General features: G+C 35.6%; 1 protein-coding gene across 1 annotated transcript in view; it reads right to left on the bottom strand.

Annotated features, from left to right (window-relative positions):
- Positions 1-11,484: 11,484 nt before the first annotated feature.
- The window catches only part of LOC128866853 (uncharacterized), a 94,058-nt gene continuing 92,583 nt past the window's right edge, over positions 11,485-12,959 (bottom strand). The window contains exon 15 of the mRNA XM_054107867.1: positions 11,485-11,930. Within this exon, the coding sequence (XP_053963842.1) occupies positions 11,857-11,930 (74 nt within the window). The 3' untranslated portion in view covers positions 11,485-11,856. The remainder of the gene's footprint in view (positions 11,931-12,959) is intronic.

Here is a 12,959-nt window from a genome sequence, read left to right as displayed (position 1 = left end):
CTGCCGCTGACTGTGACTTACCGTATTTGAAACGGCTGTTTTATCTAATTTCTTTCTTAGCACGCAGCAGCGACTATTCTAGCGCTGGTTCATACAATTGGTGCAATTCTACAAATAAGTATCTGTATGTTTGTACGTATGTATGCATGTATGCATGTCGACGCAGGCATAAATAAATGTTCGACGATATTGCAGTCATAGGCACTCTGTGTTGGATTCACATTATTGGCCCAATCAATTTGCCCTACTCTACTTACACACGCACACACCTGCAATGAGCCACATCCCTGCTGGGAAAAAACAAACTAGTGTGGAAATATTGTAGTCAAGAGAGAGGTATGTAATAGAAGAAATCACAGGGAAGTAAAATTATTAGTTGACTTTTATGGATAAGAAAATGGATTCTGACCTATGTAACTATTTCAAAAATACTATTTCTAAAAATACCCTGAATCCTAGCAAATAACGGCAACACTTTATTAATCTTCTTCTTCTTTATTTTAAAATTCTTAATACACAATGTAAGTGATCACAATAATAATCACTTTATCGCATCACTCATTTTCATATAAATGCATGGGTATGACAAAATCTTCATTTTACTATTTTACTTTTAACAAAAGTATAAAATATTGGCTTAGGGATGAAGAAATCCGATATTAAAATTCAAAACTTTATTTAAGATATTTCCGATTGTGCGTTTTGGGTCAAATATGCACCGTTTTGTTGTATTATTTGTTGCCATTTTAAAGCTAGCTTCATAATGTTTCTTTCATAGAAGTCTTGGCCTAATAGGTGAAAAACTCTAGTAATCGATTTTCACAATCTTCCTTTGATACCACTTTATTATTTGGTGGGTGCATTAAAATTTTCCAAACAAGTCCTCGGAGTTTTTGACGAGTTACTACAGACGTGTGTGGCCTTGCATTGTCCTGATGGAACAGGCCTATTATGAACGTTTTTTCAAACGGTCCAATTGATGGCAACAGAGATCTGAATTTAGTGTTTCGCTTTACGGGAGCAACTCATAATAAATGATCCCTTTCAAGTCCCACCGAAATACACATTACAGGGTCCGGCACTCGAAGTGTAACCAATTAAAAAGGTCATAAATTTTATTTGGAAAAATACTTTTATTCAACTCAAAGTAAAAAATGTGTGGAAATAATACAAAATTACAAATCAATTTACTTTTGCTCGATATGACCACCTTTTGCCTTGACTATGACCTAGAGACGGCTCAGAAACGCATCGCAATCAGCCCGAAAGTGACTTGCTGGTATTTTGGCCCACTCGCGGGCAATGACTTTTTTCAGCGACTCGAGACTGGTGAATCTTTTAGATCGGACCTTGTTCTCCAAACTGGTCCATCCTTCCATCGTATTCGGGTCCAAGAATAATCCATCGTATTCGCGTCTGGTGAATTTGAGAGCCATTGTGTAGGCGTTATAAAGTTCGGAACGTTGTTTTCTAGTCATTCTTGGTTCACTCGAGCTTTGTGAGACGGTGCCGAGTCCTGTCGAAACGTCCATGGTCTGTCACCGAAATGTTTGGCTGCCTACGACTTCAAAGACTTCAAAGCTACCTGCAGTATATTTTCCCGATAATATTTCGCATTTACCTTGACGCCAAGCTCGATGAAAACGATTGGAGAGTGCCCATCTGCGGTTAGAGCGGCTCAAATTATTACCTCTAGTGGGTGCTTCCTCCTGGTGCCCAATCGTTGACTCAAATTCTCGTTTGAACGGTCGGTCAAATAAGCCCTATCGTTTTGAGAGTTTACGAATTGCTCAATTTGAAAAATTTTCTCGTCAGAAAACAGAATGTTCCGAAATTGACCGCTTTCGGTCAAGCTAAGCAACTCCTTCGCTCTCTCAAGTCTGACTTGTTGGTGCTTCGGTGTGAGACTATGCGCCTTTTGTATCTTATAAGGCTTGACTTTGAAATCATTTTTCAGTATGAGGCGGATGCTACGGTCAGAAATGTTTAGTTCTTTCGCCAATTGATTGGCACGTCATCGGGGATTTCGCTCAAGTCGCTTCTTCACTTTTTGAACCATTTGACGTGACGTTGCAGTCTTTTGATGACCACCTCCATGACGTTTCACGATGCTACCAGTATCGTTGCAACGAGTAATGGTTAACATGAGCAAAAAGATAGAACACAAACTGGCTGGGCTGAAAAGTGAACTGGTAGTACTGCAACTCAGAAATACTAATTTTCCCAGCAGGGATGTAACTTCCCTCATAGGCTCTCGTATATTCATACATTTTCATATTCTTATTTGCTTTTCCTTTCCTTCAATGCAGTTTAACATGTTGACGATTTGCATATCGTTTAGCTTTCGCATGTTTCCTTCCTCTACAGACAACACTTTCACTGTTTTTCTCCATTTCCTTGTCTGCTCGCCCTCAACGAATCGTATTTGCTCTACAAAACACACATACACACCATAGATATGCATAGATATTCCAACAACTAGTAATTTTACAGTTCAATATACATTTTCGCATTTCGCTTTCGTTGGCGTCCACAATTTTCACTTTTCATTTTCCACTTCCTCTTTCACTTTCGTTGAAGAAGGATTTCTAGAATGTTGCTACTTTTCTGTTAAGCTACTGTTGTAGTTCGCTTTCAGGCTGTTGTTGCTTTCAGGTGTTGTTGCTTTCAGGTGTTGTTGCTTTGTTGCTGTTAGCATAATTCTGTTTTTCTGCATTGTTGTTGTTGTATTCTAATGGAATTTCACTGTTCGCGTGCTAAACGAACTCCATTCATAATGTGGTGTCGTATTTCTTCTACGAAACTATTGCATTGTAGTATCTACCGAAATTATTCTTCATATACAACAATATTTTGCACAACTTCTGCTACTTCTTTCCTTCGCCATTACTCTTTATTAGTTGAAGTGGATTCAACTACACACCTACATACACATGTATACATACATATTAAGGTACAAACAAGTCTAATAGGCCCAGAGCGAAGGTGTGACACGTTACACCTTAGTAGCTGTGAATATTCAACACTTGCCACCTTGATTTCTTCCATTGGCATACAAATTGCTGGAGTGATGCCTATGAAAGTTTGTTTTATGACAGGCCGGATAATGCAGTAAATTTATTTTTCAATATTTCACATATCCATCCGGGAAAAATATGTGCTTCATACATGTGAATCGTGTTTATGCATCTAAATATAGGCAAACGTATGAATATTTACATATAACAGGTGTTTTTTTCAGGCGCATGGAGTTTTTGTAGGCATACCTACCTGGCAAACCAGCGAACCAAGTAAACACTTGCGAGCGATTTCCTATTAAGTGATGCAAGCATTTTTTTATTTCTAGGCTTCTTTTGTAATACATTGAATTAAAAAAAAACATTAGTATTTTCAAGTTGAAAATTTCAATGTTGAAAATTTTGGTATAGAGTTGTTTAAGGGGGAAGTCTACTGTGAATTTTTCAAAAAATCGATTTTTTTTTTATTAGCTTAAAAAATACTTTGAACCCTCTTAAATAAGGTACAATATGTGTTACAGCTGGCTAAATCTTTCTTCGTTGAAATTTCGACCTTTTCCCGAAGCGCTCCAAAGCGCGTACCTGCTATATTGAAACTTTAAACGCATTTTTCTCGAAACTAAGTTTTTGTGTACGGTGTACACGATATCTCGAGTTCTGATAAATGAATCAGCTTAAAAATTTAATTATATATTCTCTGTAATAGTGTCTCTCGTCTGACATAGGATTTTTTTGATATCGTTATTTGTTAAATTGTTATAAACAATAGTAACATCAATTTTAGGCAAAAAAAAAGAAAAAAATTTCAAGAATTTTTTTTTCAACGCCAAAATTTTTTATCGACATAATCCTACGTCAGACGAGAGTCAATACTATGTATATAATAACAATATTTTGTTTTTTTTGTTTTAGATCACCGAAACGTAAGATTTCATGTACACCGTTTAGGCACCTAAGAAAAGCGGACCTGCGCTTGCAGAAGTGCCACAGCGGCCATTTTGAATATTTTGACTTAAAATTTTTTTTTCAAAAACTTAAATATATAATAAAGATGAGAGTTTAAATAGATTTTATGTACGAGCAATATTTTGTTAGAAATAAAATCCGGAAAATAAGCCTGTTTTTTCCCTTGTCACAGTAGACTTCCCCCTTAAAGTAAATTATGTTCCTTTATTTTTAAAATTTTTATAATTTTTGTTATTATTTTCTTTTAGCAAGATTTTTTTTAAATATAATTTTTTTGTTAGACATTTTTGGAAAATTTTGTTTGTTTGTTTATAATTTTGAGAATAAAAATATCAAATAGCAAGCATACATATTATAAGGATGCTTTCTGTGACATGAGTAGATGCTGGTGTTCTATAGCTGCAACTTGAGCGTTGGTTAGTTTGGTAGATGGATCTCTCTGTAACACCTTTCTAAACCGTCTCTGCACTTATGGGAACACTTCAAAAAGAATTTTGCATAAAACATACGTATAAAATTACGTTGAAAAGAAAAAAATAAACTCGATAAAATAACACATTAAAGTTCGTATACCCTTTTTGGGGAGTCTGCATTTCATTTCCTTTTTATTCATTGCCAACTTCAACTTTGTGATTTCGAACTATTTGTTTTCTGTAAAAGGCCTCTGAGATTTTCGATGTGGTTCGGTATATCGGTTTCTATACATTGTTTTTTCGCCGCCGTGTGCTACATTTCAGTTCGTTGTCCTGCTTATAAATTTTGCTAGCTAATATATCGTCATCACAATAAGGCGGAAATATTTATGTTGCTGCTGATCTATACCATTCTCAATTTATGTAACGCATCTACTCCAGTAACATGCCTTGCGCTAAATTGAATGAATTTCGATGAACGAACTCAAGATTTTCTTTTCAACGAACGTTTTTTTTTTTCACCAAAAGAAAAAAATTTCATTTTACTTTCTGTTAGAGTCTAGAAACTGTACTTTATTTTAGACTCTAAGTGTTTTTTGTGATTTTCAGAGACTTCTTCCAAGAAATAATTTCCCGCAGTTGTTTTTACGCAATTTCCTTCTGTTTTCACTGCATTGCTCAAAAACACTTTTTTTTAGTTTTCGCACTTTCCGTTAAAAATCAGGACATTGCTGACGATCTTTTTTCCCGGAACAATTTCTGCTCATATAAGTTTTTTTCAGCTACTGCACAGCGCTGAAAATTATCGCCGTTTAGACATAATTTAATTGCATATGGGATTTTGCTTATTGAAAACTCTGAAAAAATATGAAAGTTAACTTCATTGAACTTACTGAAATACAGCTTTTCTCCATTACAATAATTTTCTTCTTTTTTTGTGTGTGCATATTAAGGTTCGCAAGAAAGTAGAGAATCGTATCACTTTTCTTTGGTAACTAATGAAAGGAAAAATCATTGATAAATGGAAAATTTTTTGATATTGACTCTCAATGTTAAGGCGAAACGTATTTTTTTTTATCAGTTTATTAATTTTTCTTCAGAAGTTATTTAAAATTTTTTTTTCCCCCAAAATCAATGGTCGGTCGCAATAAGTTGAGATATGTGGTTTGGATGAAAAAACTGGAACACCAAAACTTATTGAAAAAAAAATTCTGTATAAATCTAACCATACTCAAGAATAAATTTATAGATTTAGTTTTTCATTCTAAGACTCACTTCTTATTTCATTTACTATCCAATTCATAGGTAAAGCTTCGATATATTCGGTTTTACTTTTTGAAAATTTCCAAAGGTGTTATTTAGAAACAAAAACGAGAAATGAAATAAATTTCTACTATTTAGTATAGTTTGTTAGAATTTTCTTCAGTGCCTATACATACATATTTGTTAGTTAGTCAACTGTAGCTATTTATATACCATATTTGTCCACGTATATTCGTTAAACCGTTAAATGTCAGCATATTGAACCCTAATCGATTTCTTATTGTTCAGACTAATAACTGCAAATTATACTTTTGCTTAGTCATTTGTTTTGTTATTGCTTTTATTCATAAGTGAATTTTGACTAATAGTGCATAGTATGCTTTCAGGCGCATTTGAGCACACATTTAATGATTCCAAAAAGTAGTCTTAAACAAAAATTAGCCTGGTGCTTATGAAAGAAAAATACAAAAATAAAATCAAATGTGGGGTGAATAACGGAAAAGTCCAAAGAAACACTAGTATAGGGTAGCCCAAAGAAAATTGTATACATTATTTTCTTTGAACAGATCACTCAATAAATGCATTAGGTCAGCATTTGGATATTCACACGCTGTCATTAAGTTCGAAGGAGGCTAAGCAATTTCTATTTCAATGCACATATATATACACATTGTCAACATTGATAAACATGAAACGACGGGACGCCTGGAGACTAACGGTAATCATAACTGGCTTTTGGTCTGTGGGAAAACAAGCAGCTAAAATGGGCAGCCCTCACAACACATACAGTCACAGTTGTAAACAACCGGAGAAAAAGGAGACAATCTTCCATTTCCTCTGCGAATTCCCTGCCCTATGTAAGGACAGAATGTTAACCCTGGGTAAACCGCTGTTCGAGAGTCTGGAACAGCTGTCTGGCTTAGATGTCAACAACCTGATACGGTTCCTGAACTGCACAGACTGGATATAGTCATGCTGTAAATAACGGGTAAACAAGTTGGTAACGAGGATGTGGCAACAAAATGGTCTACGGCCTAAATTGCCAAGATTCCTTGATAAAAAATAAGAAGCATTGATCCTGCAGAACGCAGCATCGCTCACTTTAGATTTTAGAGTTTCTAAGAGACTGTGAAAGATCTTAGCTTACCTCAACTCAACGAAAAAAACGGCAGTACACGAAAGGATGTTAAAGAGTGCACGGGATGGAAAGTTGAGGAAAATAGTAATTATTCGGCACTATGTACTTTGTATCAATAAGTTTCAGAGTCAGTTTATTGACTCTTCACATTAGGTCGTATAACTAAGAGAAGAGAAGATCAGTACTGGAGAAAATGGATTTACAAGCCATTATTAAGTTACTTACTAAGCAAGAAAAAACAATACAGCTTTTTTTGGAAAAGGAATCATCAGATATACAGGGTTTGATTGAAAAGTACTGAGCCTTCCCGCGCGGAGCGTCTGCCAAGCGATCAACCGAAGCGGCTGGTGGGGGAAAATGATCGTTATCGAGGAAGCGATATTTTTTCCACAGCGCTTTGAGGGAATGGCTTTGGAACTTTGTTAAAGTGGTGCTTATCAGCGTTTCAATCCGAAGGATATCTGTCTGAGACCATTTTATTACTCCAAACGAGTAAGTCAAAAGAGGTATGGCCCAGGTATTAATTGCTTTGCATTTATTTTCACTGTTTAAACTCGTTTTTAATACAGCTTTCAAACGTGCCTCAAATTTGTTAATGAGACTTTCCTTTACTAGCGTGTAGTTGAATCCTTTACCTATGCAAGTTGCCTATAAAAATATTTGTATCTACTGCGTAGTTTTCTTCGGTTTCATCAAGCTGACCTCTAATTAGATGTATTATTTTGCGCTTATCTCTCCCAAATTCCATTCCTACGTCATCACTGAGAGCTTTGGTGACATCTATCAGCTCATGAAGCTTATGCTTTTTGTTTGAGGAACAGTTTCAAGTCGTCGACACACAGAAGGTGATTGAACGTATGCTCTCTTACTTCTATACACTCTTGAGTATAAAGCCGTTTTGTTTATATGTGAGAAGCCTGCTAAGTGGATTGAGACCAATGCAGAACCATAGGGGGCTTAAGGCATCCCCTTGGAATACACCACGTTTGATTGAGATCTTTTTTAAAACAGTTCCATTTAGAACCAGTTTTGTATTGCACTTGCGCATTATGTGGCCCAAGAGGGCAACAGTGACAGCATCGATTTTGTTTATTCTTAATATTTCTAATAGGTAATCATGCGGCATTGAATCAAAAGCTTTTTTGTAGTCAATAAACGTGACGCTTAAATTTCGCCTTCTTCTCAGAGCTACTCCTGTGATTAAAAAATAAATAAATAATTGGCGCGTACACTTCTGTTAGGTGCTTGGCCGAGCTCCTCCTCCTATTTGTGGTTTGCGTGTTGATGTTGTTCCACAAATGGAGGGACCTACAGTTTTAAGCCGACTCCGAACGGCAGATATTTTTATGAGCAGCTTTTTCATGGCAGAAATACACTCGGAGGTTTGCCACTCCTGTGATTACAGTGTCTATAATAAGCTGATCTTTACAGCCCATTGTGCGCTTCCTACAACCTTTCTGTTCTTCGCATAAAATACTTTTAATTTCACAGTGTTCATATAGTCGATTAGCGATAATTTTCGTCAAAAGCTTGTATGTCGTGCTCAAGCAAGTAATTGGGCGCTATTTTGCTGGATCAGCAGATGGTGCGTCCTTTGGTAGAAGATAGATTACTCTGGCAGTGAGAAATTCTGGAATGAAAGCTGTATTTTTCAGTAGCTCGTTGTAGCATCTTTCGAGTGCTTCATGCATTACTGAAAGCTTTTTGAGCCAGATGTTGTGTAGCTGGTCTAGGTCAGGGGATTTCCAGTTAGCTGAAGTACATATATTATTCTTTATTTATTCTGCTGTTATGTCGCAGAAGTGCATTGGTGCTACGTTGCCCGCTTTTTCTTTTTCATTGGCTAACCAATTCGCATCTGCATTGAAGTGTTTTGCTTGTACCCATATATTCTCCCAAAACTGCTCTATATCTTGTTGATGCGGGTGTGATGTCTGAGGTTCTGCATTGCTTTTTTGTTCCATATTTCTATAAAAGCTTCTTTGATTTTTGTGGAAAAGCTGGTTTTCCTTCCGTCTCTGATTGCTTTTGAGGTACCTTCTTAGTCGTTTTGAGTACGCGACAAGTTGTTGTACTTTCCTATCAATTATATCCGATAGTTGGTCAAGATCTACAGTATGAGGTTTAAGCTGCACAATGATCCTAGATATTTGCCTGAACAACCTTTTACATCTAGCCGCATTTTTAAATGAAGTAAGCCTCCCTATACATCTCTTAGACCGGCAATTCGTGTTTCGAATCTTCTTTGCCCCATGGGAACTACTGGTGTTTTTTCGTTGTTGTATTTTTAAATGTTTGTACTTTTGGGTGCTTCCCCAGTGATCGTACAGTAGTGAGAGCGGAAACATAAAAGAGAATGTTAACATATTCCAAGTTCGTGCTATTGGCGACATATGCTGGCAGAATTTTCGAGTTAAATGTTTTTACTACTTCGTTTAACTTTTCCGATTCGTCTTAGCAAAGGATCCAAAGGATTTTATTTTATTTTAATAATGTACAGTACAATTAATCTTACCAACTAGACAAAAAAGTAAAGAAAATCCAGCCAAATTTGCCAACTAAAATATTAGCAGTACCAAGATATCTACAATATTAAACTAACTAAGTTTAAAATGTTTACAACATGAGATAAAGCAAAATCAAGCAGGCTGAAGTTGGATAATAAATTACTTATATTCTCTAATTGCGCGCCGTCGTAGCCGAATGGGTTGGTGCGTGACTACCATTCGGACTTCAAAGAGAGCATAGGTTCGCCTCTCAACAGCCAAAGGCATGCCTCCGAGTGTACCATATTTCTGACATGAAAAAGCTACTCATAAAAAATATTTGCCGTTCGAAGTCGCCTTAAAACTGTAGGTCTCTCTATTTGTGGAACCAGTTGATCAGGACGCACGCCACAAATAGGAGGAGGAATTCGGCCAAACACCCAAAAAAGTATGTACGCGCCAATTATATATATATATATAAATGCAATAGGTGCGTTACTCCAAAAATTTAGTCTATAAGTTTTTCCCATAAAAAGGGGAAAAATTGCGAAGGTTTTTTTTTGTGGAACATTACTGCTTAACTGCTCACCTAGAACTGAACAGTCGACGATGTCATTAACAACACTGAAAATAAATGAAAGTGAAATGACTGGCCTTCTTTTTTCTAGAGATTCTAGGACGGAACTGGGGCCTCAAATCGTAACGCGTAACACAAATCGTCGAAACGCGCCTAATGCTTGCTTAAGAAATACTTTTTGAACGCGCTCAATTCTATTTATCAAAAGTTGGTCGTCGGTAGTGCGATTCGCTAACTTTTAACGATTCGACAATTGTTAAAAAAGTAAAAAAAGTATTCAAAAACAAAATTAGATGGTTAATTTTCCGACAATACTTTTGTACAATACTTGTTACCCAGCTAACGCGACGTAAATATTACGATGAAATTTGAAAGCACAGTTATTTATTGCATCGGTTTGAAGGAACAATGTATGTATGTACTTGTATGTTTACTTAATCTTATATAAAAAAACTTTTACTTCACTTTAATAAGGCTTTCTTTCAGGAATTATGTTTTGATTAGAAAATCCTTTTTTTTTCTTTTTTTGAGGCTTGTAAAGCGTTTTTCAGTAAGAGCGCTTCAACTTTTTTTTTTTGAATAAAACACAAATGGTTTGACTTTTTTAACTAATTTTTTTTTATTATCGAGTTTGAACATATACATTTAAGTATGAAATTCGATTTCTTTTGCATGACCACCGTACGTTGTACGAAATCCAATCGTTGAACCCAATTTTCGCCCACTCTTTTGCATAAATCGGCCGAAATTCCAGCAATTTCGCGTTCAATATTGGCTCTGAGCTCACAAATCGTCGCCGGCTTGTTACAGTAGACCAATGACTTCACACAACCCCAAAGAAAATAGTCTAGAGGCGTCAAATCACACGAGCGCGGCGGCCATTCGACCGGTCCATTTCTGGAAATAATGCGCTCATCGAACTTAGTCTTCAACAAATCAATTGTAGCGTGTGCTGTGTGGCTTGTGGCCCCGTCCTGTTGAAACCACATGTCGTCTAAGTCCATACCATTCAATTGCGGCCAAAAATAATCGTTTATCATGTCGCGGTATCGATTTCCATTCACAGTAACGTGGCGATCGTTCTCGTCAACGAAAAAATATGGGCCAATTACGCCGCCGGCATGTAAACCGCACCAAACAGTGATTTTTTCGAGATGCAACGGTGCCTCATGAATCACGTGTGGATTGCTTTCTGCCCAGTAACGCATATTTTGCTTCTTGACAAAGCCATTGAGCCAAAAGTGAGCTTCATTACTGAAGATGATTTTTTGGAAAATTTATAAATTATTTTCATAAAAAATTTGCACGATTTGCAATCGCTGCTCAAGTGTGTAGCGTTCCATGATGAAATGTATTCTAATGAAGTTTGCAAATGACAAGCGAAAAATAAAAAATATTGCGTCGTTCGCCCTCCCTATCGGAAAAAAGTTGAAGCGTACCTATTGAAAAACGCTTTACATGTACGAAAATTTCGAGTAAGAAACCATGCAAAAAGAGAGTTGGGTGTATAAGGATCAAGAATTTCAGATGAATTACGACGAATGAAGCCTAGAACCGAGTAAGATTTTGAAACAGTTCTTATGCGTACTTTTTTGCCCATCCATAAATTAAATAGTAATAGTGGTTTTGTTAATTCAATTTATTTATCTTCTATATATTCAGACAATAGAAACATTTTCAAGCACAGTGTTTATGCACTATGTTGTATATGTATTTACTTTGCATCTGTATAATTTGTTGATAAAAACTTAAGATCAATTCGAAAGCTATGATTTGTTTAAAATCCTAATGAAAATATCACTACAATAGCGCACAAGCAGTACGAACTAAATACATACAAAACATACTCGTACAATAAATATTCATATGATATGTATGTAAATACGTGTATTATATAAGTATGTATATAAATTAAATACCTATAAATAATTTTCTTTTCGATTTTGGTCACTGTAAACCATACAAAATAGATATTGATGATGGGTACGCGCCAGCTTCATTTGCTTCCTTCATCCGTTGCTAAGTGTATGGGATTGCTAAATTCGATGTGATCGCGCATGAGTAACTCTTCTGAAATGAAATGGAAACAAGAGTGAAAATTACATTTTTATACTATCTTCGATCAGAGAATTTATTGAAAAAAAAAATTATATATACAACGCATCGCTTGCATCATTGTAACATAAAGTTCATACAGTATACAACAGAAGTCTTGACACCATACCGCTACGAAGATGTTTTACAAAAAATATCACGAAGGTTTTTGACTATTTTAATATTTCATTCAAAATTAAATAAATCCAATTATTCCCGTGTAAAATATAAGAAAATATAAAATATAAACTATCTCATTCTCAAATAAGAAGGAAAAAACCATAGAAAATCTGAAAATTCGCACAGCAAAAATGTTGATACTCTTGCAATAAGGTATTTATGTATAAAAAGTTTAATAACAATTTGAGAAAAATTACATTAAATATTTAGTAGGATATTCTGGTAATCGAATAACGTCTTTTAGTCGGTCAAGCAATGAGTGATTCAAATTTTTTGTATAATCCGGATTCAAATTTTGCCATTCGACTTGGAGCAATTTTTTAAGTTGATTTTCGGAAGTTACATGGTGTCTCCTTATTCGTTTTTGCAAAAGATCTCATAAATGCTCTATAGGGCTCATGTTCGGACTCTGTGGATGCGTTGATAACAATTGAGGTACCTTATGTAACGGGTGATTTTTTAGCTATTATCTTTTTAAACAGTTGGTTTTGTTTCACTGTCAAACATCTTCAGTTTGGTCTATAATTTAACCATGAATCGTCTTACAAACTAACAACGTTTGCAAATCATTCAATTTTATTATAAAAATGCGGGTTATGTTAAGAAAGTTCAAGATCCACTTTTTTAGCGAAAAATTGTGTTCAGCAATGAAGCTCATTTTTGGATCAATGGGTACGTAAATAAGCAGAATTGTCGATTTTGAAGTGAAGATTAGCCAGAAGAATTGCAAGAGCTACCAATGTATCCAGAAAAGGTCACAGTTTGGTGCGGTTTATGGACTGGAGGTATCATTGGAACGTACTTCTTCAAAGATGCTGCGAATCG

Source organism: Anastrepha ludens, chromosome 6 (assembly GCF_028408465.1).
Source record: "Anastrepha ludens isolate Willacy chromosome 6, idAnaLude1.1, whole genome shotgun sequence".
Lineage (NCBI taxonomy): Eukaryota > Metazoa > Arthropoda > Insecta > Diptera > Tephritidae > Anastrepha > Anastrepha ludens.
The sequence above is the reverse complement of the archived record's forward strand: the minus strand, read 5'-3'. Positions and strand labels throughout refer to the sequence as shown.